This window comes from Chrysemys picta, chromosome 4, assembly GCF_011386835.1.
Source record: "Chrysemys picta bellii isolate R12L10 chromosome 4, ASM1138683v2, whole genome shotgun sequence".
In the NCBI taxonomy this organism is placed as follows: Eukaryota; Metazoa; Chordata; order Testudines; family Emydidae; genus Chrysemys; species Chrysemys picta.
This window is the reverse complement of record NC_088794.1, coordinates 7,631,506-7,657,940: the sequence shown is the minus strand read 5'-3', so window position 1 is coordinate 7,657,940 and position 26,435 is coordinate 7,631,506. Positions and strand designations below refer to the sequence as shown.

The 26,435-nt window shown below is 53.8% G+C and overlaps 1 protein-coding gene across 1 annotated transcript in view; it reads right to left on the bottom strand.

The window, feature by feature from the left end:
• Positions 1–2,335: 2,335 nt before the first annotated feature.
• LOC101944717 (integrin alpha-D) overlaps positions 2,336–26,435 on the bottom strand; it is a 35,421-nt gene continuing 11,321 nt past the window's right edge. The window contains exons 9-30 of the mRNA XM_065594455.1: positions 25,165–25,315; positions 24,715–24,788; positions 24,224–24,353; positions 23,920–24,068; positions 22,338–22,478; positions 21,838–22,044; positions 21,169–21,299; positions 12,361–12,518; positions 12,039–12,193; positions 11,763–11,894; positions 11,133–11,206; positions 9,455–9,596; positions 9,011–9,124; positions 7,555–7,634; positions 7,311–7,394; positions 7,084–7,162; positions 6,735–6,842; positions 6,414–6,497; positions 4,699–4,812; positions 4,395–4,487; positions 4,032–4,142; positions 2,336–3,839 (exon numbers count right to left, since the gene is read on the bottom strand). Coding sequence (XP_065450527.1) covers positions 3,717–3,839; positions 4,032–4,142; positions 4,395–4,487; positions 4,699–4,812; positions 6,414–6,497; positions 6,735–6,842; positions 7,084–7,162; positions 7,311–7,394; positions 7,555–7,634; positions 9,011–9,124; positions 9,455–9,596; positions 11,133–11,206; positions 11,763–11,894; positions 12,039–12,193; positions 12,361–12,518; positions 21,169–21,299; positions 21,838–22,044; positions 22,338–22,478; positions 23,920–24,068; positions 24,224–24,353; positions 24,715–24,788; positions 25,165–25,315 — 2,634 coding nt within the window. The 3' untranslated portion in view covers positions 2,336–3,716. The remainder of the gene's footprint in view (positions 3,840–4,031; positions 4,143–4,394; positions 4,488–4,698; positions 4,813–6,413; positions 6,498–6,734; positions 6,843–7,083; positions 7,163–7,310; positions 7,395–7,554; positions 7,635–9,010; positions 9,125–9,454; positions 9,597–11,132; positions 11,207–11,762; positions 11,895–12,038; positions 12,194–12,360; positions 12,519–21,168; positions 21,300–21,837; positions 22,045–22,337; positions 22,479–23,919; positions 24,069–24,223; positions 24,354–24,714; positions 24,789–25,164; positions 25,316–26,435) is intronic.

The window sequence follows — 26,435 nt, the reverse complement described above, 5'->3', positions numbered from 1 at the left end:
AGGTTTCTAACCATCAGAGGGGTGAAATATTGGAACAGCCTTCCAAGGGAAACAGTGGGGGTGAAGGACCTGTCTGGTTTTAAGATTAAACTAGATAAGTTTATGGAGGGAATGGTTTAATGGGGTAACATGATTTTAGTCAAATCAACAGCGTGCCATCGCTGGTAAATAGTATCAATGACCAATGAGGGTCTGGCTGGAGAATCTTGCCTACATGCTCGGGGTTCTACTGATCACCATATTTGGGGTCGGGAAGGAATTTTCCTCCAGGGTAGATTGGCAGAGGCCCTGGAGGTTTTTCGCCTTCCTCCGCAGCATGGAGTGGGGGTCGCTAGCTGGAGGATTCTCTGCAACTTGAAGTCTTTAAATCACAGAATTTGGGGACTTCAACAGCAGAGTCAAGGGAAAGGGGTTGGGTCAGCTTTTGTGGCCTGCATCATGCGGGGGGTCAGACTAGATGATCATAATGGTCCCTTCTGACCTGAAAGTCTATGAGTCTATGAGACTATCTTTTAGCAAAACATCCAACCTTGATTACTAATTCTCAGTGATGGAAAATCCACCATGACCCTTGCAAATTGTTCCAATGGTTAATTACACATTGTAAAACATAATATCAACTATACATATAAAATGATGGGGTCTAAATTAGCTCTTATCACTCAAGAAAGAGATCTTGGAGTCATGGTGGATAGTTCTCTGAAATAATCTACTCAATGTGCAACCGTAGTCAAAAAAAGCAAACAACGTTGGAAATCATTAAGAAAGGGATAGATAATTAGACAGAAAATATCATATTGCCTCTAGATAAATTGATGGTATGCCCACAACTTGAATACTGCATGCAGATGTGGTTGCCCCATCTCAAAAAGATATATTGGAATAGGAAAAGATACAGAAACTGGAAACAAAAATTATTAGGGGTACGAACAGCTTCCATAAGAGGAGAGATTAATAAAATTGGGACTTTTCAGCTTGGAAAAGAGATGACTAAGGGGGGATATGATAGAGCTCTATAAAATCATGACTGCAGTAGAGAAAGTAGATAAGGAAGTGTTATTTACTCCTTCTCATAACACTAGAACTAGGGAATCACCAAATGAAATTACTAGGCAGCAAGTTTAAAAAAAACAAAAGGAAGTATGTTTTCACACAATGCACTGTCAGCCTGTGGAATTCTGCCAGAGGATGTTGTGAAGGCCAAGATTATAACACGGTTCAAAAAAGAACTAGATAAATTCATGGAGGATAGGTCCATCAATGGCTATTAGGATGGGCAGAGATGGTGGCACTAGCCTCTGTTTACCAGATGCTGGGAATGGGAGACGGGATGGATCACTTGATGATGACCTGTTCTGTTCATTCAATCTGGGGCACCTGGAATTGGCCACTGTCAGAAGACAGGATAATGGGCTAGATGGACCTTTGATCTGACCCAGTATGGCCATTCTTATGTTTTCACACTGTTAAAATTTACTCCTTATTTACGGTCTGAATTTGTCTAGCTCCAACTTATAGCTATTGGATCCTGTTAGACTTTTCTCTGCTAGACTGAAGAGCCATTATTAAATATTTGTTCCCTCAGTAGATACTGATAGACTGTAATGAAGTGGCCATTTAATTTTCTCTTTGTTAAACTAAATATATTGATCCGTTTGAGTCGATCAGTATTAGGCATGTTTTCTAATCATTCTTATGGCTCTTCTCTGAACCCTCTCCAAGTTAGCGACAACTTTCTTAAACTTTAGGCACCAGAACTGGAGACCGCATTCCAACAGCAGTCGCACCAGTGCCAAACACAGAGGGAATAGACCCCTTTACTCCTGCTTGAGATTCCTGTGACACACCAGGGTACAATCCAGACTAATGAGCAGCTGTGTCACCCCCGGCCCTGCAGCCTTGAGTGCCCCACAAAGCCTTGCTGAAATAACTCCCACCTGGACGCCTCACAAACAACTCAAGAGGATGCAAGTCACACCCTGAGTGTCTGTGTGTAACTGCAGCCTGCCTGCCACACCTGGATTACATCAGGCTCTCCCCAGCCTGGGTTATACAGCAGGGTGACCCCAACACACCCCAAGTCTTAGATTTCCCCCCAGAAATGTATGTCCTGTACTGCCCAGCCCTCTCCTGGACACTACAAATTATATTAATTCCATTGTTCCTTAAAGATTATGCTATGCACACACCTTGTCACCCCAAACAGTTACCAAACAGGCACTTCAATTCAAACACACTGGATTAGATAAAACAAGTCTATTAACTACAAAGAGAGAGATTTTAAGGGAGTCCAAGAAACGAGGCATAAAAGTCAGGAAGTGTTACAACGAAAATAAAAGATGAAATGTTTACTAGTGCCTAACTTAACAAACTGTATCAGATTCAAGCAAAGTGTCTCACCACATGCTTTCAGCAGCCTTCCTGACCAGACTGTGCAGCTCAGGCCCCCTTCCTCTGTGTCCGGTAAATACTTCCTTTCTCTCTTCAGGTGTAGTGAATGCCGTGGGCAGGGAGGGGTTTAAGCTGTTTGTCCCTCCTTTTTATTGTTTCAGGCCCATGCTTGAAAAACATTTCCAGCTGGGCACCAGGGCACACAGAGTCTATGTGGAAGGATCTTTCCTGCTGGCTTTTCCTCACTTGTTTGAGCTTCCTTTGCATGTATTTGTTTGTTGCTCACCAGAGTAGGAGGACAAGCAGCTCCGAGGATCTGTCATTTCCTAACAGAACATAGAAACACACAGAGAGGGGCTGGGGGTTTGGGTGGTCATTTTTGTTGTCCACTTAGACCACGTTTTAAGTAGGCTTGGGACAATGAAATTTTTAGCGGTAATGGTCAGCAACCATCACTTCCATCACACACGCATACAAACCAATGGCAAAATGTTTCCATCGATAACAATCCAAATGTTCAGCTAGCTAAAGAATGAACAATGCTCCTGGCGAGCTTACTCGAGTCCCACCTTACTGTGGAGAAAACTTTTGGCCATGCAGGTGTCTTTGGGGCTGCTTTCAGGATAATTACTTTGTACATTTTGACATGTGATGTTGACAATTTGTGGTTTTAAAGGTTATAAATAGGCTTGGCAGAATACACAGACAGTATTGATGTTTATTTCTAACCATCTTTTTCAATTTTTATTGATTTAAATGTTCAGTTGTGGAAAATTCCTGTGGGGATCAAAACCTAATTCTGTAATGACAACAGATGTTGATTTTAAAAAGGTCAAGCTTTATAACTATTCAAACAAAAATTAACATCACATGTCAAAATATACAAAGTCAATTTCCTAGTTCTCAAGTAGCATTATTCTTACTTTGCTTATCTACAAATTTCAATTATTAGCAATGGAAATATTTTGCGAGCAGTTGGTGTGCGCGGTGAATACAACATTATAAAGCTTTAACTTTTTAATCTCAACCGCCATTAAATAATTGTCTGACCTCCAGGTATGGCCCGACTTCCCCCCCACACGCACACAAATTTCCACAACTGGGATAATTTAAATTGGTAAAAAGAGAAAAAAAAGTTGCTTCAAACCAGGGCCACCCGGAGGGAGGGGGGAAAGTGGGGCAAGTTGGCACTAGGACGCATTTTGTTGGTGGGAGGAGGCCAGTGACCAATTTTTCTGCATCTTGGAGGTGGCAACATAATGGGCAGGGGTGGATCTGGAGCAGCCCAGACGGAGGCAAAGCCGGGGGCGTTGGCACATGGGGGGCTATTGTTTAGGGGCATCGGCAACAGGGGGGTTGCCAGCAGCGGCGCTCTGGGTCGGGCCAGGCCCCTCGTCCTCCACAGCGTCCTCCATCATCTGCTTGTACTGGCGCTGAAAGAAGCCGAGCTGGAAGGAGACAGAGAGGGGAGACGGTGAGAGCCAAACAGAGGCAGGATCACAGTAGAGGAGCAGGAGGGATGGGCTGTGGTAACCTATGAAGGAAAAACCTTTGTACCTCTGCCACGATCTGGGAGAGCCACAGGCCCCGCCCCCAGGTGATGGGCTGTGGGGGAGGGGTCCAAGCCCTGCTCCACTCACCTTGCAGAGGGCTGCAGTGATGAGAGCCAGCAGGACCAGGCCCCCCATGCTGCTTCCCACGATGATGGGCAGGTAGTTATAGACCTCGTAGCGCTCCACCACCGTCTGCACCTGGGGGAGAGGAGCTGTGAGATGGGGACCCAGGAGTCCTAGCACCCAGCCACCCCCATTGTATCCACTCGGTCTCACTCCCCACCAGAGCCAGGGAGAGAACACAGGAGTCCTGACACCATCCACCCTCCCTCTTCTAACCCACTGGACCCCACTCTCCCTGCAGAGCAGGGACAGGACCCAGGTGTCCTGGCTCCCAGCTCTAACCACTAGCCGATGCTCTCGCTATCCCGGGCGCAGTCACTCTGGTACCTGGCGCTGGACGAATCCCTCCTTCTGGGTGTATTTCTTCTCCTCGTATTCAATCCGGGCCTCGCTCACCAGACTCACTTTCTGCTGCTGTGTCTAGAACAGAGAAATTCACCATCCCTGACTGGAAATGATACAAACCAGCCCAGAGCATCGTCCCAGGGGGACCCAGAGCAATTTACAGGCCGTTCACACAGGGATCCCTTGCCCGGCACTGAGATGCAGCCACCTCTGGGGAGGGGCTCAGGGGCTGTTCACATGGGGGGATCTTTCGCCTGGTGCTAGGAGGCAGAGGCAGCTCTTGTACCTGGGAGACCCACTGGAAGCTGACGTTCCCTTTGATCATGAACTCCAGTGGCTGCTGCATTTCCAGGGAGGTGATTCTGCACCGGATCTTCTTACAGGTGGCCATGGAGCAGTCCTGGGGGTGGAAGGATATCGCCGGGTGAGGCACGGGGTGTTCAGGGACCAGGGGTGAAAGTAAAATACAGCTCTTACCGGTACGAGGCCCACTCTGCCCCCCTGCCCTGAAAGGGGCGGGGCCTCAGGCAGAAGGGGTGGGGCCAGAGTGAAAGTAAGTTACATTTCTTACTGGCACAGTCCAAAGGCAAGCAACCCCCCTCTCCTACATACTTCATACCTCCCATTGCATGACTTCGATATAGAAAATAAAGCTACTACTACCAGTACTGTCTGTAATAAAACTTTAATACTGGAATAAGCCTGAAAAAGTGAAAACTCACTGTCACATTTTTCACCTTGTCCTCCCTCCTCCTCCAGCCAGGCTGCCGACGCGGCTAGGCCCCGCGTTCCCCCGCCCCCTCGCACTCAGCAGGGGCTGCAGCGGCTCCCCTCTAGCTTGCAGGAGGGTGCAGGGGACTGGCTGAGGGAGAAGTCTCCCCAGGACGCCTGCTACCTGCATAGGAACAGTTTAAATGTAGCTGTTCACTCCCGCCGGATTAGGGGCCATTTCTGGCATCCTTGTTAATTTCACTCACAGTTGTTAGGGGGGTGGGAGGTGAGACCAAGGCAGGGGCAGAATACAATAGGCATTTAACTGCACAGCTTAAATCCAGAGCTAATAAAAGCCAGTGGAAGGGGAAAACTCACTGTCACATTGGTTTCTCTTCCTCCTCCTCCGGCTAGGCTCCAGGCTTCCCCTCCCCCTAACCTGGCACTCAGCAGGGGCTGCAGCAGCTCCCCTCTATCTTGCAGGAGGGAGCCGGGGGACTGGCTGAGGGAGAAGCTGCCCAGGATGCCTGCTGCCTGCATAGGAACAGTTTAACATCAGCTGTTTACTCCCTGGTTCAACCCCTGGGATTGGGGGCCGTTTCTGGCATCCTTGTTAATTTCACTGACAGTTGTTGGGGCTGGAGGAGGAGGGAGGAGAGAAACCGATGTGACAGCGACTTTTCCCCTTCCACTGGCTTTTATTAGCTCTGGATTTAAGCAGTGCAGCCAAATGCTTATTCTATTCTGCGCCTGCCTTGGTCTCACCTCCCACCCCCCAACAACTGTGAGTGAAATTAACAAGGGCGCCAGACATGGCCCCTAATCTGCGGTCTGAACCGCAGAGTGAACAGCTATGCAGGCAGCAGGCATCCTGGGCAGGCTTCTCCCTCAGCCAGTCCCCCTGCGCCCTGCTGCAAGCTAGAGGGGAGCCGCTGCAGCCCCTGCTGAGTGCCAGGGGGCGGGGGAACGGCCTGGCTGGAGGAGGAGGGAGGAGAGAAACCAATGTGACAGTGAGTTTCCCTTTCCAAGCTTTTATTAGCTTTGAGTTTAAACTGTTTTTTTATGCAGCCAAAAGAGGTGAACGTAAGCCAGTACTGAATGCTCCACTTATTTGCCGGTACGCTGCTGCTGCACCTTTTTTTACCGGGTAGTGCTCCGTACCGGCCCGTACCGGCCCACTTTCACCTCTGACAGGGATTCAGCATGGCCATGAGGATCTCAGTCCCCACTCACGGTCTGTACTAGTGCGGAGGGAAGGGGCTGCTGGGACCCGCACTGACCTGTACTCACCAGCAGGGGGCGCTCACTCATGTGCTTCACAAAGTCCTTTGAACCAGTCGTTCCCACCTCACTGGTGCACTGAGCCAGCTGGGGCTGGGGAGGGAGAGACACACGGTGTTAACGGGGGCAGGAAGGGGACATGGGGCATTTCCCCTCTATGGGATGCTGGCTACAATCTGGCCCCAGGACAGGGGACTTGCTGGCTGGGGGGGGGGGGCATGTGGCCTATCTCCCCTAGGCAGCCTGTCCCAGCAGGGGGCGCTGTAGGGCCCAGCAGGTGTCACTGGGCCCATCTCACACACACACACAAGGGCAGGGAGAGGCAGGTACCTTGGAGGGGACGACCTCAGAGGCGTCCCACACCCGGACCCCGCTCAGCACCACGGGGAACTGGAACGTGACTGAGATGGGGACGCTTCGCTGCCGCAGGTTCTTGACCTGAAAGAAACAGACTCTCCATAGGGCACTGCAGGAAGAGAACCCAGGAGCTCTGATCCCCAGCCCCCGCTCTAACCCTCTAACCCCACTCCCCTGCCAGATCTGGGAAGTCCTGGCTCCCTGCCATCTCCCACCTGCACCCCTCCCCCTCCATGACTAACCCACTAGATCCTATTAAACCACTTCCACTGCCTCCCTCTTGCCCCATCTCCCCCCTCACACTTTGTGCCACCAGCCTCACCTCGTACCGATGTGTCACTGGCACACTTGTCCCTGCCTCCTCGGCAGAGAAGTTGACGTACTTGGTTGACTCTTCGAGGCTGGGGGAGGAAAAGGATGGAAGGAACGAAAGAGACGGGAGTGTGATGGATGGGGCTGGAGAGTGGCGGTGGGTGGGGGCGCTGTGCTGCAGGGAGTGGGGAGGGGGCCCAGTAGGGGGCGCTCCCCCCCATTTCTACACTGACCTACCTGGTGAGGATGATGAAGATGCCGTACTTGACTGGCAGCTCTGCCCGGTCAATCATGCGCTCGGTGATGGGGCCGCCATTGTCACTGGAGGGGGGAAGGGGGAGCAAAGGAGAGAGATGTGAGGTGATGCAGGCAGGTAACTGTGCAGGGAGGCTGCACCACAGGCCACTGCCCTGTCCTGCTCTGTGCATGGACCCCTCCCACTGCCCCCCAAGCTGCCTCCTGGCCCTGCACAGCCCCTCACCTGCTGACGTTGGCTGTGATCTGCAGCCTGTCCCCCAGGTTGGCCTCAGAGGAGACGTCGAAGGTGGCAACGAAGACGGCCTGGAAAACACAGGTGGGGTGAGAGTCAGGGTCTGGGGAACTGCCAGAGACAGGGCAGGCACAGTGGATCGGGGAACTGTTGTATGAACTTAGATGGAATAAATGGGTCCAGGGAGGCAAAGGTGTTAATCCGGTTTGGGAGCCAGAGACCTCAACCTGCTCCGTGCCATGGCAACACCCCATTAACCATCCTTTTAAGAACCCCAAAGGGGTGAGGTAACAGCCCCTCCCCTCTCTCCCCCAGTGAGGCCTGATTTCCAGCCCCGCAAGTTTGGCCCTTTGTTTGCTGCCCTGGCATGGACTGACCCCAGCCCGGAGTGAGCTCAGGCTCCCCGGGCACTTTCCCCAGCACATCTCTTGTCACGAGCTGGGCTGACCCCAGGGAACTTCCCCGCTCTGCCCACAGCTGGGCTTACGGTAGGGTTGCCAACTTTCTAATTGCACAAAATTGAACAACCTTCCCCCTCCCCTGCCCCAAGGCCCCTCCCCTGCCCTGCCCCTTCTCTGAGGCTCCGCCCCCACTCACTCCAGCCCCCTCCCTCAGTTGCTCGCGCTTCCCCACCCTCACTCACTTTCACTGGGCTTGGGCAGGGGGTTGGGGTGTGGGAGGGGGTGAGGGCTCCAGCTGGGGATGTGGGTCTGGGGTGGGGCCAGAAATGAGGAGTTTGGGGTGTGTGAGAGGGCTCAGGGCTGTGGCAGGGTGTTGGGGTGCAGGAGGAGGTTTGGGGTATGAGTGGGAGCTTGGGTGCTGAAGGGGTCTCAGGGCTGGGGCAGGAGGTTGGGGTGCGGGTGTGGGTGCTGGGTTGGAGTTGGGGTGTGGGAGGGGGTTCTGACCTGGAGTAGGGAGCTGGAGGGGGCTTGGGGTATAGGCTCTGGCAAGGTGGCACTAACCTCGGGCGGCTCCTGGTTACCAGCGAAGCGGATTAAGGCAGGCTTCCTGCCTACCCTGGCTCCGTGCTGCTCCCGGAAGGTCCGGGCTACTAGGTGGAGGTGCAGGCAGGCAGCTCCATGCAGTGCACGCTGCCAACGTCCACAGGCGCCACCCCCACAGCTCCCATTTGCTGCAGTTCCTGGCCAATGGAAGCTGCGGATCCGGCGCTGGCGGCGGGGGGCAGTGCACAGAGCTTCCCTGATCTCCCCTGCATCGAGGGGCTGCAGAGACATGCCGGCCACTTCCGGGAGCCCCATGGAGCCAGCATAGGCAGGGAGCCTGGCTTAGGCTTGATGCACCACCAACCGTGCTTTTAACAGCCCGGTCAGCATTGCTTATCGGAGCTGCCAGGGTCCCTTTTCGACCGGTCGTTTCAGTTGAAAACTGCATGCCTGGCATCCCTAGCTCACACCTGGGGAGTTCACAGGCCAGGGCCCGTCCCTACCTCAGCTCCACTCCCGAAGATGGGGTGGTTGATCTGGCAGGTGCTGTTCCTTTGAGTCTGCTCCTCGGAGCCCACGGCCGAGCTGCACTTAACGACCATGGCCCTCCTGTTAGACTGACCATGAGAGACTATCCAGTCAGAGATGTAGACTACAGCACCCCTGCCAAGCCCCCTGCCCACTCACAGCAACTCAGCGCCCCTGCCGAGCCCCCCCCCCCCACCTGCTCCCCACAACTCCGCTCCCTTATCGAGCCCCCCGCCTGCTCCCTGCAGCTCAGCACCCCCTACTTAGCACCCCGCCCACTCTTTACAGCTCGGAAACCGGACGAGCCCCCTGGCCTGCTCCCTGTAGCACAGCACCCCATGCTGAGCTCCCTATCCACTCCCTGCAGCATGGTGCCCCCTGCAGAGTCTGCCCCTCATGCCTGGTGTACGTTGGGGTACCTGGAGCAGCAGGACCCGGCGGTAGGACAGCGCGGCCGGGTAGAAGAACTGCACCCTGGTGCTGTAGGAATTCTCCCCCTGGTTCTGGATGGAGACGGTGGTGTTGAGTTCAGGGGTGACCCCCACCACCAGGGTGCTCAAGCTAAGGGGGGAGAAAGGGGTGAGCTTCCTCAGGGCAGTGCCCTGGCCGTTCTGTGAACTTCTTCTTGCAGTGCCCAGCCGGTGACCTCAGTGCTGTGAGCTTCCAGGGGTGCATCTTCCCCACAGCAGTGCACCCTGTGACACTACTGCCCATATTCTTCATAGAGATATTGTTGTGATATGAATATGGTATAACTAATTTGTATTTTATGCAAGATGGGTCATGTGCGGTCTCATTGGAAAGGTGAAGATTTACTGAATGTGATTGTCCTATTTGTTTGGGGATCAAACAGGGAAACAAAGGATTCCCACCACATGTAAATGCTATATAAGGCAGGGAAGTGAGTTTATCAGGGCTGGTTCTTCACTGAATCCCTGGCCAGGATGACTGCTGAAAATATCTAAGACTGATCTGGGGGAAGAAAGGACTGGACCCAGGCTAGAAGGTGTCTGGCCTGTGAAAGGAATATCTGGGATTCTAAGCTGCACCCTCCCAGCACTGTAAGCTGTAAGCAGGAGCGGTTTGTCTACAAGAAACTCTGCAACCTGCTTAAAACAACATTTAGGGTGAGAAATTACCACTTGTAGCCAGTTTCTTTCGTGTATTAAGCTTAGTTGACATGGTTGTTTTATTTGCTCAGTAATCTGCTTTGATCTGTTTGCTATCCCTTATAATCACTTAAAATCTATCCTTTGTAGTTATTAAACGTGAGTTTGTTTTCTTTAAGCCAGTTTGTACAATTCATAACTGGGGGGGGGAAAGCTGTGCATATCTTCCTCCCCATTGAGGGAAGTGGTGATTTTCATGAGCTTACGCTGTGCGGTTTTCTGTGCAGCGCAAGACAATACCATTTTGGGTTTACACTCCTGAGGCTACTTGAGTGCTGGTACTCCTGGGTGTACTTGAGGCCCTGACAATTCCCAAGCTGAGGCTATGGCTCCACTGGGGCTTTACAACGCTACAACTTTCTCGCTCAGGGGTGTGAAAAACCACCCCCTGATCGCAGCAAGTTACAGCGCTGTAAAGCGCCAGTGTAAACAGCGCCCCAGCGCTGTAAGCTAATCCCCTCGTGCAGGTGGAGTACCTACAGTGCAGGGAGAGCTCTTTCCCAGTGCTGGTGCGCGACCACACTCGCACTTCAAAGCGCTGCCGCAGGAGCGCTCCCGCGGCAGCGCTTTGAAGTTTCGAGTGCAGCCATGGCCTGAGTCTTTCCATGCAGAGCTGATTTCAGTGTCTGTGTCTTTCTGCAGCTGGGTGTGTCCCCACCTGGGTGTGTGCTGGAGGAGGCTTGAGGGCCTGGCTCAGCAGAACAGTGTTAGGGAGCCCAGGCTGGTGGAACCGGCTGGCTCAGTGGTACCCTAGTACATCAGGGGGCACCCTGGAGTGGGGATGGGCCACCCTTCACACCCCCCACCCAGGATCCATCAGCACTGGAAATCTGACAAGATCTCCTGCTGGATGTTGAAGATCTGAGGCGTGATCAAGCCGAATGCATCCCACCGTGGTAGGTGTTTTGGGGAGGATTCAGTGACTTACCCAGAGAAATTGAAGGAGATTTCTAACTGGTCATGGCAGCGGTCGTCGGTGCCACAGTCCTTCTGAAACGGGAGCTGGGGGGAGACCAGGAGGACAGGATCAGAGTGGATGGGGAGAGGGCTGCAGCACCACCTGCCAGAGCGACACTGCAGGGACCCAGGGACCCTCCTGTTACCCCAGCACCTCCCAGTCCCCTGCACTGGGGGACAGCTAAACCCATCATCAGCCCCACCCCACACATACACGCCCCCTTCCTCCTCACTCTCTGCCCGGCAGCAGTTTCACACAGGAGGATGGGGAACAGGACATGGGGTCTTTCCCCTCTAGGAGGCCCTGGCCAAAATAAATATTGAAAATTGTCCAGCAAAAATCACTTTTTTTAGCCAAAATATTTGGGTTTTTGGACCAAAATTTTGGGAGCGTTGAGGAGAGCTTGGAATGTTCCCATGGAGGGGAGATGCCAAGGCAAACTCAGCATCCATCTCTATTGCCCTCTAGTGGCTGCACTGTGTAAAGGGGTTTAGGAGGCTGCTGCTGACTGAATTTTCCAGGCTCTTGCTTTCAAACCCCACGGTCACTGGTTCAATCCCTGCAGCAGACCCAGCACGAGGCCTGGCTCTGGCACCTTACCGAGCCTGCAGACACTGGCGCGGAGTCCTCGCTCAGGATGGGTCTGAGGCGGCTGGTGGCAGGGATGAGCTCCCCCGTCAGGGTGTAGCTGACATGCAGGGTGATGGGGGTCAGGGTGTCCTCTGGGCAGAGCTGGGGAGACAGAGAGATATGTCGGGTTACTGAAGGGAAAGGGAGGCTGGGTGCAACCAGGAGAGAGGTTTGTTCTCTGGGTGATTTGGGAGCAAGGGGCAGATACAGTGGGAGGGGAAGGAGCTGGGACCCCCCCACACTCACAGGTAACGTTATCCGGTATGTCTCACATCTTGTCTCGATGCCGAGCCGCAGCTCCCTGCTCAGGACGGGGCCGGTGGAGTTGAAGGCGGCTCGGATCTTCGTCCGCCCGGGGTCCAGGGCCAGGCTGTACTGGATGGTGCTGGAGATCCTGTCGCCTACGGGGGAGGGGAAACAAGGGACAGAGAAATTGAGAGCAGGAACTCCAAGGGGAAATGGGACATGGGGCCTTTCCCCTCTAGAGGGCGCTGGCTCCGATCCATCCCCAGGGCAGGGAACTGGCTAGCTCAGAGTGCAGGGGAGCGGGGGATGGGTTTGGTCTGACCTAGGCTGTCCATGGTGCTCTTAGTGACGGTGAAGCAGACCTCTGCTCTGCTGGCCTCTGTGTTGAGTTGCTCCTGCTCCTGGCAGTTGAAGGCCGAGGTGGGGATCGTGGGGGGCTGGAAGCTGATGGAGACCCCGACTCTGAGCACTGGCCGGGACCTGCCATGGCGGGAACAGAACCATCACCCAGCTGCTCTTTGCAATGGGGCCAGACTCCGTCCCACCCTCCCTCCCTCTCTCCCTCCCCAGAGCCTCCCACCCAGCCTGGATATGCTCACAGCACCCCAGGGAGATTGGTTATGGACACACAGCTCTGCTAGAGGAGATGCTGCGGGGCAGAGAAGGGAGCAACAGAGCGGTCATTGTGCCATTCTCCAGCCGGGGGCAGCAGTCACAGAGACTCACACAGACAGTATACTAAGGCCTTGTCTACACTATAGAGTTTTTTTCAACAAAAGGCAGTTTTTGTCCACAAAACAGTGGAGGTTTACACACTAATGCAACTTCTGGTGACAAAACTCTCCTGTTTTGCCGACAACGTAAAACCACCTTGATGAGAGGCATAAAGCTATTTGTGGCTAAGTTTTGTCGACAAAGTGCCAGTGTAAACACTGTGCTTGGTTATGTCGCTATAATTGGCTCCCAGGAGGTGTCATAGAATCATAGACTATCAGGGTTGGAAGGGACCTCAGGAGGTATCTAGTCCAACCCCCTGCTCAAAGCAGGACCAATTCCCAACTAAATCATCCCAGCCAGGGCTTTGTCAAGCCTGACCTTAAAAACCTCTAAGGAAGGAGATTCCACCACCTCCCTAGGTAACCCATTCCAGTGCTTCACCACCCTCCTAGTAAAAAGGTTTTTCCTAATATCCAACCTAAACCTCCCCCACTGCAACTTGAGACCATTACTCCTTGTTCTGTTATCTGCTACCACTGAGAACAGTCTAGATCCATCCTCTTTGAATCCCCTTTCAGATAGTTGAAAGCAGCTATCAAATCCCCTCTCGTTCTTCTCTTCTGCAGACTAAACAATCCCAGTTCCCTCAGCCTCTCCTCATAAGTCATGTGCTCCAGCCTAATCATTTTTGTTGGCCTCCGCTGGACTCTTTCCAATTTTTTCATATCTTTCTTGTAGTGTGGGGCCCAAAACTGGACACAGTATTCCAGATGAGGCCTCACCAATGCCGAATAGAGGGGAACGATCACCTCCCTCGATCTGCTGGCAATGCCCCTACTTATACAGCCCAAAATGCCATTAGCCTTCTTGGCAACAAGGGCACACTGTTGACTCATATCCAGCTTCTCGTCCACTGTGACCCCTAGGTCCTTTTCTGCAGAACTGCTACCTAGCCATTCGGTCCCTAGTCTGTAGCAGTGCATGGGATTCTTCCGTCCTAAGTGCAGGACTCTGCACTTGTCCTTATTGAACCTCATCAGGTTTCTTTGGGAATAATCCTCTAATTTGTCTAAGTCCCTCTGTATCCTGTCCCTACCCTCCAGTGTATCTACCACTCCTCCCAGTTTAGTGTCATCTGCAAACTTGCTGAGGGTGCAATCTACGCCATCTTCCAGATCATTAATGAAGATATTGAATAAAACCGGCCCCAGAACTGACCCTTGGGGCACTCCGCTTGAAACCGGCTACCAACTAGCCATGGAGCCATTGATCACTACCCACTGAGCCTGACGATCTAGCCAGCTTTCTATCCACCTTACAGTCCATTCATCCAGCCCATACTTCTTTAACTTGCTGGCAAGAATACTGTGGGAGACCATATCAAAAGCTTTGCTAAAGTCAAGGAATAATGCATCCACTGCTTTCCCCTCATCCACAGAGCCAGTTATCTCATCATAGAAGGCAATTAGGTTAGTCAGGCATGACTTGCCCTCGGTGAATCCATGCTGACTGTTCCTGATCACTTTCCGCTCCTCTAAGTGCTTCAAAATTGATTCCTTGAGGACCTGCTCCATGATTTTTCCAGGGACTGAGGTGAGGCTGACTGGCCTGTAGTTCCCCGGATCCTCCTTCTTCCCTTTTTTAAAGATGGGCACTACATTAGCCTTTTTCCAGTCATCCGGGATCTTTCCGGATTGCCATGAGTTTTCAAAGATAATGGCCAATAGCTCTGCAATCACATCCGCCAACTCCTTTAGCCATTTTAAGGGAGCGCCTCACCTGCAGATGGTTTACAGGTGCCAAAATCTGGGGCTGTTCCTCCTTAAGACACCACACTAGCCAGTGAAAGTAGAAAAATCCGTGAATTGGTGTTTGTCCAAGGGGCAGGATGAGTGGGGGAAGTGGGTTAAGAAACCCCCTTTAGAAATCCGAGTTGGCTCACAAGTGAAATGAGTTTGGGGGCCTCAGCCTCTTTACTGAGGGACTTGGGCCCAAGGCACCGAATAAACTCAACCAGACGTCTGCACTCAGGAGGGAAGAGGGGGTGAGACTGAAGAAGCAGGAGATGCTGCAGATGGAGATTGAGGGGCATCTGGGAGCCCGGGGCTGGGCTAGCAGGGGGCTGCAGGTCGGGAGTGAGGGGCACCGGCAGGGATATGTGGTGGAGTCCATAGCTGGAGCAATAGTGAGACCTTCAGGTCAGGACTGAGGGCCATCGGGAGAGCTGGAAGGATGTGTGCATGGCCCCTGCTGCACGTGTCACCATTCTCATGTTGCTGAGCGGTCCCGTCCATCCCATTGCTGCAGTGAAGCCTTCAGCTGTATTATCCCGCTCCTTCCCCTTGGGTCTATCCCGCTCCCCAGAACTAGTCCCTCCTGCAGCCCTCTAAGCTTCAGCTGGCAGGATAGCGTCCCTGGGAGGGAGGGTTGTCTCCGTGACCCTGGGGCTGCACAGCAGTGTTGCAGCCATTCCCCGCACGTGGCGCACAGGCTGGATGCCTGAGACACAGATTCATCGGCAAGCGACGGGAACAGTCCGACTGGTCAGCGTTAGTCGTCTCCTCGGCGCGCCCGCCCCCACAGTCAGGGGTGCGGATCCAACCTCTCCTGTTGGAATCTGCTTGAGACAGCCGGGCGCAGCCCAGACCGCTCTGCCCTTGGCACAGCCACACTCATCCTGGCTCAGTGGTGGCACCCGTTCCCCAGCAGGAAATGCTTCCCAAGGCAGATGGGGAGGGGGGGGCATGGAAGAAAGCCAAAGGGATCCAGCTAGATCCCTCGAGGACACGGGATGGGCTCTCCCCACTCACAGAGGATGTGCTGTGACATTAAAGCAGTCTTAGCAGCAAGCCGCATTGTGTGCCCCTGAGGCTGCATTTCTCAATTAAGACTTAAAATATGCTGTCGCCCAAACAGGAGCATGGCCCTGTTTTGTGTGTGTGTGTGTGCGTGTGTGTGCGCACCCGCACACACCTCCTGCCCCAGGGACCTTACAGGCTAAGAAAGCAAGTGTCCCACAATGCCCTTCCTGATACGGTGACCAGGTGTCCGATTTTTGACTGGAACAACCGATGGAAAAGGGACCCTGGCGGCTCCGGTCAGCACCGCTGACCAGGCTGTTAAAAGTCCAGTCGGCAGTGCTGTGGCTCTAAGGCCGGCTGGTCCCTACCTGTCCCGGCTGGCACCGCGCTGTGCACCGGAATTGGTCAGAAGGTCCGGCCTCTAGGCGTGTGTGTGTGTGTGGGTGTTCTCTGAGTGCTGGCTCTGCACTCCCCGGCCAATGGGAACTGGGGGGCAGTGCCTGTGGGCAAGAGCGGTGTGTGAAGCCTCCTTCCCCCCCATCTAGGACCCGGACCTGCTGGCTGTTTCCCGGGTGCGTATGGCAGTAGGACAGGCAGGAAGCCTGTCTTAGCCCCCCCCCCCCCCCCACCGCACACTGGAGAGCAGGAGCCGCCAGAGCCATGCCCCAATCCTGAGCCACAAGCCCTGAGCCCCTCTTGCACTCCAAACTCCTCCTCCCCAGCCATCCCCAGCCCCACCTCATAGCCAGCACCCCCAGCCCTCACCCCCTCCTGCACCCCAACCCTCTGCCTCAACCCACAGCCCCCTCCCGCACTCCAAATCCCTTGACCCCACACCCCAGCCTGGACCCCCCTCCTACACCGCAAACCTCTCATCCCCAACCCCACCCCAGAGTCTGCACCCCCAGCCGGAGCCCTCATGCACCCCAACTCCCTGTCCCAGCCTGGAGCCCCCCCTACACCCCAAAGCTCTCATCCCCAGCCCCACCCCAGTGCCTGCACCCCCAGCCGGAGCCCTCATGCACCCCAACTCCCTGTCCCAGCCTGGAGCCCCCTCCCGCATCCTGAACCCCTCATTTCTGTCCCCACCCTGGATCCTGCACCCCCAATTATAGCCCTCACCCCCTCCCACACTCCGATCCCTGCCCCACCCCAGTGAAAGAGAGTGAGGGTGGGAGATAGCGAGCCACCAACAGGGGGAATGTAGTAGGCGGGGGCGGGGAATTGGGGAAGGGGCAGGGCAGGGATGGGGCTGTGGGGAAGGGAAGGCAGTCAGTTCTGTGTGAAGAGAAATTTGGCAAATCTACGTCCTGACTGCACTAATCAGCGGTTTGAACCCCGCTGCTCTGCAGCCACGTAAAAAAACATCCACTCTCCTCCTTTAAAGGCCCAGGAATTTTTGCAGTTCCACTTCCTGTTTGCTCAGTGTGGAGAGCTCACATCACATCTCCCCAGCTGACCATAGCAGCTCCACGAGGCAAACGCTCTCCCGCTTGGACCACTGTGAAGCTGTTGGATCTGCTGAATATATTGTGAGAGGAGGCTGTCCCATCCTAGCTCTGCTCCAGCCATAGGAACTTCAAGACCTATAGGAAGATTTCTCATGGCTTCTGTGAGAAGGGCAACAAATCTGGACACGGTGCAGTGCAGAGCGAAGATAAAGGAGCTGAGGCAGGTGTACCAGAAGGCGAGGGAAGCAAACCCTCACTCCGGTGTTGCACCCAAGCGCTGCCGCTTCTACAAGGAGTTGGAAACCATCCTCGTGGCAACTCCACCTCCACCGCAAAGAGCCCCATGGACACTTTGGTGGGGTGGGAGAAAATGGAAAATGGATCTAACCCTGAGGACGAAGTTGTGGACGAGGAGGTCGAGTTGCAGGACATTGTGGACCCCACGTCAGGGTCCAGTACCACTGTGAGTCAGGAGCTCTTTTCCACTCAGGAGGGATGTAGACAGTCCAGGCAGTTCGTCTCTGGTGAGTACGATGCAGGAGAGGAGACCCCTGGTAAGTGATCCTTTGGAGCAGATACTGCTCCATTACCTGGCGGACAGCTGCCCTTTGCTCTGAATACTGTTGTAGTGGGCGAACGAAGAGATAGAAATGTGTAAGACTATCTGTGTTTCTGTGTGCTGCGCATTTCCCTGTGCAGCTAAGCAGTGCAGCAGAACAGGGTGTTGATGCACACCCAGATGTCATGGGAATCCTGCAGAGAGATCTCTAGCAAACTACCCTGGAGGTACTTGTCAATACTCTGCCAAAGGTTCCTTGGCAGAGCTGCTTTGTTCCGTCTCCATTGTAGGAAACTTTCCCGCACCACTTGGCAATCACTTGTGCAGGGACCAAAGAGGCACACAGGTGAGCAGCATCGGGACCGGGTCTGAACCTGGACGCATGCAGTAGATGCACCCTTGCTTACCCTCAGGAGTGAGAGATCAGCTTCAGTGACCCCGCCTGTGGAAAATGGTGGCAGAACTTACAATATTGTCCACAGTCACCTTCACTGATCCTCTGAAAGCATCATCAACACCCTTTGCCCCATTTCAAATGTCCACCCCACCCCCACCTAGGCCATACTCAACATCTTTAGGGTGTTCACTGAGATGTGTGCTTGCCAAGGGACATTGAGAAAGTGATTGGTATGTTACAAGAGGTGTATTTTACTGTAATGATTCAATGCTGTACGTGAACTAACAATCATGCTCCTGTGCATTGTTTCTTGTGCATCTGCAGCTGTGGCATTCAGGGGACCCCACTACACACCGGCACAGCACCTACGCCGGATAAGGAAGCAACGAAAGTGGAGCAAGGAGGACATGTTGAGAGAGGGGTTCCAATTCTCTGAGTCAGAAAAAAAAAGAATGCATGGTGCTGAGAGAAATGGGAAGACGGGACAGAAAGGGGCATGAGAAGCACATTGTAAAGGCCCATGGGAGGATGATAAAAGTGATGGAGGAGCAAACAGAGATGTTGAAGTCCCTAATCACACTCTAGGCAAAACAGATGCATGCTCACCCCACTGCCCCCCCCCCATAGCCGATACAAAACTGCTTTTCATGCCCTCCCCAAACTCCTCCCAAACATTCCTTGCAACTTCCCGGAATGTCTCGGGATCCAATTCACTCTAATCCTTCAGACAGCTTCCAAATTGATAGCTGGACTTATGCACAGTTATGAGAGACTCCACTTCCCTGCACTCTTATCTCCCCTCCCACCAAGCCTTTTGTGTGTGTTAACTGGTGTTTAATAAAAACAAACTCTCTGAAAGATAAACAAACTTTATTTGTGTCCTACATGCATGGACGACGGGTATCAAAGGCTGGGGAAGGCTGAGTCTCCCCAAGCAGCCCTGCATGGCCCTGCCCACGCTTCACCCCCAGGTCCCCTCTTGCTTCCTGCCGCACTCTGCTGTGGCTCTTCCCCCTTGGCCGGGGCCCCAGTCTGGGGCTGGGGCTAATGGGGGCCGGCCTGCAGCCAGGGACGCCAGGAAGCTGGAGCCAGGCTTGCTGGAGCCAGGAAGCTGGAGCTAGTGCTTAGGGTTTGGGGGCTGCGCTGCATGCCCGGCGCTCGAGGGCTGGGGGGGGCGTTGCCTACCTGGCACTCCGGGTCGGGGGGGACACACTGCCCACCCTCCTAGCCCTGTAAGGCTTGGGGGGCACGCTGCCTGCCCGGCACTCCAAGCCTGGGGGGGTGCTCCACCCGGCGTTCCAGGGCTGGAGGCAGTCAGATGGTCCAGGGCTTGGGTGGAGGGGGCCTCTGGGTTCTGGCGGGGAAGGGGGGGATAGGAGGGGTAGGCACAGGAGCAGAAGGAGCGGGCTGGGCCAGGGGCTAGCGTCCCCGAGCCTGCGGTTCAATGACCGCCCATGCCTACACATAGTGATTGTTGCTGCTAGTAATATATACATGAATTCTAATCATTTGCTTACTACAAATCCGTCAGGAATCACAAGTGCGAGGCCAAATAAGCTAACTGAGTTACATGAAGCATGGCATATTGCTGTATAAAAATATACATTACTGGTTTGCAATCTCAAAATCTTGCCTTAAACGCTCCCTGATTCAAATTGCCCCCCCCATTGTGCCCCTCTAATAGCCCTGGTATCAGGCTGCTCAAAATCAGCAGCCAGGTTGTCTGCTTCAGCAATCCACCCCAGGGGAAACTTTTCACCCTTGCCCTCACGAAGATTATGGAGTGTGCAGCAGTCAGCTATGACTATTTGAAATCTTTTTCTGACTTAGATCTAACCTGCCATAAAGGCATCGCCAGCGCGCTTTTAATCTGCCAACACACATTCCAGGGTCATTCTGCACCTGCTCAGCCTATAGTTGAAGCGCTCCTTGCTGCTGTCTAGGTTTCCCGTGTCAGGCTTCATGAGCCATGGGAGTAAGGGGTGAGCTGGGTCTCCCAGGATCACTATGGGCATTTCAAAATTCCCCATTGGAATCTTCTGGTGTGGAAAGAAAGTCCCTGCTTGCAGCTTTCTGTACTGACCAGTGTTCTTCAAGATGAGTGCGTCATGCACCTTCCTGGACCACCCTGTCCTGATGTCAGTGAAATGCCTGCAGTGATCAACAAGTGCCTGCAATACCATGGAGAAGTACCCTTTTCTATTGATATACTCCATCACAAGATGGTCCAGGGCCAAAATTGGAATATGTGCCCTGCTGCATTTTGTGAATTCCACGTTCACAAAGCCATCCACTATTTCACGCACATTGCCAAGAATGACGATTCTTCATAGCAGGATGCGATTAATGACCCTGCACACTGTGTTAACACAGCACCCATGGTCAACTTCCTGACTCCAAACTGATTCGTGACTGACTGGTAGCAGTGTGGAGTCACCAGTTTACACACAACAATCGCCATGCGCTTCTCCACTGAGAGGGCTGTTCTCATTTTGGTGTCCTTGCACCGCAGTGCTCGGGCGAGTTCTGCCCACAGTTCCAGGAAGGGGCTTTCTGCATCTGAAAGTTCTGCAGCCACTGATCGTCATCCCAGACCTGTACAATGATGCGATCCCACCACTCAGTGCTTGTTTCCTGAGCCCAAAAGCAATGGTCCACCGTGTTCAGCTGCTCCATGAATGCCAAAAGTAATGTGGTGTTGTTTCTTTCCATTGCACACAGCAGGTCAGGCAACTCTGATTCCTGTTCAGATTGGGAGCTCATGATATATTCTATGATGAGCCATGATGTGTTCATAACAATGACCATAACAGTAGAGAGTATTGCGGAATCCATCCTTTCACACAGAGATGGTGGGTGCAGAGTAAACAGGTGGTGTTAAAAATGCTACTAAAAGTAATCGGAAGATCATGGAATGTTGGGACAGGAGATAATGTATCATGGAACATTGAGCTAGCACCCATGAGGGGTTGTGGCGAGATGCACACTGGGATAGGTACCCACACAGTGCACTACTCTCACTGTTAATGCTACAGCACCAAGTGCGGATGAGCTCTGCCGACAGAAGGAGGGTAATGTGAACATGCAATAGTGAAGAAATTATAGCGTCTCTTGATCGCTGACAAAACTCTATTAAAAAAAGCTCTGTAGTGTAGACAAGGCCTGAGATTGTCATGTGGAGCAGTGCAACGACAGAGTAACTCACCTCAGCAGCAGGACCTGCCCTTGTGCTCCCACCGCAATATCTGGGAGTCCGTCCCCCGTCAGGTCTGTCCCGCCACTGACGGCCTGGCCAAAGTAGTTCAGCCTGCTGGGAAACAGTGACCCCTCAATGCGCTGTGGGACAAAGAGAGCAATAAGGGGTGGCGAAGGGGTGGCTGTACTGTATAATGGGCACTAGGAGGCAGTGGAGGGTGAGGGATGGGAAAGGGGAGGCTGTACTGTATAACGGGCACTAGGGGGCAGCGGAGGGGGAGGGCTGGGAAAGGGGAGGCTGTACTGTATAATGGGCACTAGGGGACAGTGGAGGGTGAGGGATGGGAAAGGGGTGGCTGTACTGTATAACGGGCACTAGGGGGCAGCGGAGGGTGAAGGATGGGAAAGGGGCGGCTGTACTGTATAACGGGCACTAGGGGGCAGCGGAGGATGAGGGATGGGGAAGGGGCGGCTGTACTGTATAACGGGCACTAGGGGGCAGCGGAGGATGAGGGATGGGGAAGGGGAGGCTGTACTGTATAACGGGCACTAGGGGGCAGTGGAGGGTGAGGGATGGGAAAGCAGCAGCTATGGGCTAATAGGTACTAGGGGGCTCTGGGGCCCCATGATGTCTCTTCGGGGTTCTGTGGTGACCCCTCCCCGAAGGAGCTGGGCTCACCTGTCTGTACTGGGGACTGAGGCCTCCCTTTTCCCCATGGAAGATGTACAAGGCCCCATGATTGCTGTTCTCCAGGGGGGCCCCAATGGCCACGTCCGTCCGTCCGTCCCCGCTAATGTCCCCGATTTCAGACATGCTGGCCCCAAAGCGCCCGAATGCCTGCCCCGTCTGCCCCTGCAATGTCTTCCTGCAGTTCAGTGTCATCCCCTGCAGGCCCCATCCAAAGAGACACATGGGGAAAGGATTAGCACTGACTTCCAGCAGAGAGTGCCCCCTGCTGCGACCCCCTTTTCCCTCTCTCTGCAGCACAGAGCCCCTTGGTGCCACTCTGGGGCATTGGGGCCAGCAAGGAAGAGCGTCCCCTCATGATCCCCCCAACCCTACTCCCTGGAGCACTGCGCCAGCTACTGCCATGCTAATAGTTCCAGCATCACAACCCCATGGCAGTGCAGGCAAAGAAGAACCCCAGGCCATCCATCTTCCCCCTGGCTCTTTCTTACCGGACAGTTAATCGGGCAGATATAGACCCGTCCTCCATTCAGAGGTGTATAGTACATGGGGGCTCCAATTAGAAGCAGGTCCGTGTTCCCATCTCTGTCGAGGTCCACAGCGCACAGTGTTCCCCCGAAATAAGAGCCAATCTGGAGAGGCAGATAAGTCACCCCTTCAATTTAGTCACTTCCTCCTTCTTCTCGCACTGGGACTCTTCTCACTCTATGGGGATAAGGATTCAGTCCCAATACTCATTCCATCCTTAATCTCACCCTCCCGCTGCACAGCACGTGGCGCTATCACTGTAAGTGTTCTTGAACATTTAGGCAGTTAGAGCTTGGAGAGATGCTGAATGCTAATTGTGGTGCAATTCTTTTTAGAGGTTGTGCTAGCACGAGTAAAGTTTATTCACTGACTGAGCCACTGTTATAAGCTCTGTTCAGCTGGAATGTATAGGCAGTTAGATCTTGGAGAAATTCACTTTGTTACTGTAGAGTGATCCTTTCCAGACACTGTTAATATCACTGGTAATGTTATGTTCCTTGCCCAAGTCTCTCTAGCCCAGATACACAAAGGTACTTATGTGCCTAACCCCCAGACTTAGGTGCCACTGTGATCCACAGAACCTCTGCCTGGCTGCCGCTGACCCCGATAGGTGCCTAACCTGACTTGGTGCCTAAATTTTTGCAGTAGAAGCTCCTTATGTTGCTGCCTCAAGGGCAGGGCATGTGCACTGCAGTCTTACTCTGAGCAGCCAGTTGCCCATTTCACACCACACCCCAGCATGATCCACAAACTGGGGGAAGACAGGTGCTCCTCCACCTGCAGTATGTATGTGTGGTCAGAGGAGAAGGGCTTGAACAGGGGTCTGCTATTTCTAAGGTCAGTGCCTTAACCCCTCAGCTGTGGGCTCCCTCAGTCGCTCCTGTTAAAGTTGTTCCACCTTAATTGACTAATTAAATATCAGTTGGGCTGCAGAATGTGTGCAAATCACAACCAGCCTACAGCCCATCAGTCAGGGCACTCCCTGAGAGATGGCGGAGCCCTGGTTAAAGCCTTTTTCCTCATCAGGCAAAGGAGGGACTCAAACAAGGTTTTGTCCATGTCCTAGGTGAGGATTCGAACCCCGGGCTATAAGGGATGCTCTCCCTTGTCTCCTCTGGCTGGTTTGTGAAGATCTTGGTGGCTCTGAGCATGTCTACTGGATGAGGCCCGACATGTGGGCTAGGTGGAAGAGCGCCTATCTTCCCCCGCTTCATGGATCACTGGCAGGGGTAGGTGCCTCCCTACAGCATCACAACACCTAAGTCCCTTGGTGGATCTGGGCCTCTGTCTGTATCAGTCTCATGAGTTCTGTCTAGACTATAAGTGAGGGTAACAGAAGTGGGATGTGGGAGAGATGCAGAATGTCAGCTGCGGTGCAATTCCCTAAACCAGTCAAATTTATGCCCTCACTGAGGCTTTGACTGAATCGGTCCTGAAGGTGGAGCCAAACATAAATATTACACGATGTCAAAATCTTACAGGCTTCCTCAAGCCCGCCCCCTCTCTCACACCCACACTCCATATTACCAGTAATGCTCCCCATACCTGTTCTCCCAACACCTCCGATCTAGGTGTCCATTCCCCGCCCTTGGTATCTCGGCTGAACAGGACGACTTTGCCGGCGTGTTGGTAGCGAGGGGCCCCGACCACGTAGCTGCTCTGCCCATTGGCTGTGATGACCTGAGACGAATAACCTCAAAGGAAGAGAGGGACGTGGGGAGGTGAGATGGGAAAGAGCCATACAACAGTGCTGCACAGAACTTTCCCAGAACTGAGATGCAGCCACCTCTGGGGTGGGGTGCGGGGGCTGTTTAAATAGGTAAGAGAAGCTCGGTGGGTTTGTTCTTACCGAGGTAAGCATCATTCATGTCAGTGGAGGTTCTGGATACATTGATGAAGCTCGGCTCCCCGCTGCTCCCGTACAGATATATCCCGCCGGACCAGTCATAGGCTCCCACCGCTCCCAGCACAGGCCCGTCCTAAACCGACACACACGGCAAAGGGGACTGAATTCAGGAAACAGACAGCACAGAAAGGCCAGAACCTGCAGCACAGACCTCCCAGCAACGTGCTGGGACACTGGGGTTGGTGCTGATGGCCAGGGGAGTGAGCATCCCCTACTGGGCCCCTACTGGCCCCTGCTGCACATAAAGCCCCCTAGTGCCTGCCCTGAGTGGGAGGGGAGGGTGCCCCTTCACAGCTCCCACAGCACTCTGGACTAGTAAAGGGTTGTCTCCCCTGCAAGCACTAAGCCAACCAGCTCCTTTTTAGCTTGAAAGCGCTGTCAGGGCCCCAACGCACGGCAGCATGGGACACGCCCTAGGTCCAGGCATCACTCACAGGGGACAGCAGGGAGCTGAATCCTTCCTGCGACATCTCCAGCTGGAAGGAGCTGCCGCTCTGGGACTGGGTGCCTGGGGGCAGAGACAGACAGACAGACATGGGAAAGACCATCATAGACAGTAAAAGGCCCCGTGTCCCATTCCCTGAGCCAGCCCTTCTCCCCACCTCGAGGCTGGATTGGATCCAGCGCCCCCTAGAGAAATGGCCCAGTATCCCATTCCTCAACCCCTGGAGTCAGCCAGTCCCCTGCCTGGGGGCCCCCGGATGAGAAAGGCATCAGGAGCATTTATGGAGGTAGATTAATGGATACATGTTAGATGGGGAAAGAGAGACTATTTGGGACCTATTTGAGCTCTGGATTCCCAGCTGCTCCCTGTCCCATCTCAGCTCTGAAAACCCATTTCTAGAGCCCTAGGGCCAGTGTGGCCCCTCCCCCGGCTCTGGTACCTTCAATGGCGAAGATCTTCTCCTGCAGCTGGCTCTGGATGCCCTGGAGGGCGTCAAAACTGTCCACCCGGAAGACGTGCTCGTTGCTGGGCTCAGAGGCGATCTCCTGGAGCTCCTGTTGGGCATCAGCACTGGAGAAGGCATCGCCGACCTTAATGGAGTAGAGGGAGGTACAGGGGAGACCAGGGCATTGGCATCAGTCACAGCTGGGAGCCCTGGACCAACACCCACCCGCCCTGAGCCCTGCTGGGCCCTCGAGAGACACAGCTCAGCCAGCGCCATGTGCTGCTCTGGTGAGTGGGGGTTGGGCGGCCACTGGAGCCTGGAGTTATGGAGCCTGACTCATTTCAGCACCGAGTTGTGTCGGTTGTATCAGCAGCAGGGCATAGGGGGCTTCTTGCCATGGGGATTGTCAGCACTCTGGGGCCCTGCATGACTCAATCTCCAGGGCGTAGTGAGGGGTGAGTGCTGCACTGTCTCTGGGGGACGCCTCAGGGCCAGGGGTGAAGGGATGGGATCACTGCGCTGGTCTGGGTGGGTTGTGTGCCATCAGATCAGCGGTGGAGTCAGACACCTCCCGGTTGCTGGGCCCAAAGTAAGCAGCAGACAAAGGTCGAACAAGGTCCAATGGCTGGAAGCGGAATTCAGACGCATTCAATTTGGAAAGAAGGTGTCAGGTTTAACCATGGGGGGAATTAACCATTGGAGCAGCTCACCACGGGCTGTGGTGGATTCTCCATCCCTGGCAATTTTTATCTCAAGACTGGCTGGTTTTCTAAGAGATCGGCTCTGGTTCCATCAGGGATTATTTGGGGCAGTTCTCTGGCCTGTGCTACATGGGAACTCAGACTAGATGATTGCAAAAGTCCCTTTTGGCCTGGGAATCTATGACTCTAAACCCGAGTTTGTTGATGTAAGGCTTACATCGACCTAACTCTGTAAGCGGACTCGCTAAAATCCATGTAACATGTCCACCACATCAACTTCATAACTCCACTTCTGCCAGAGCCAGTGTGCTTAGCTGAATGGAGACAGGTTGGTGCAGTATCCGTATAGGCACTGCGTTGCTTATATCGCCTGGGGGCGCCGGCTGTCAGTGCCCCCCCATGCCCCACACTGACAGTTAAGTCAGTACACGCGCTCCTGGTGAGGACGCACATCGCTGACAGGAGGAGGAGAGTGTGGACATGAAAAAATGATTCTTCGCACAGCGCACAGTCACCTGTGGAACTCCTTGCCTGAGGAGGTTGTGAAGGTTAGGACTATAACAG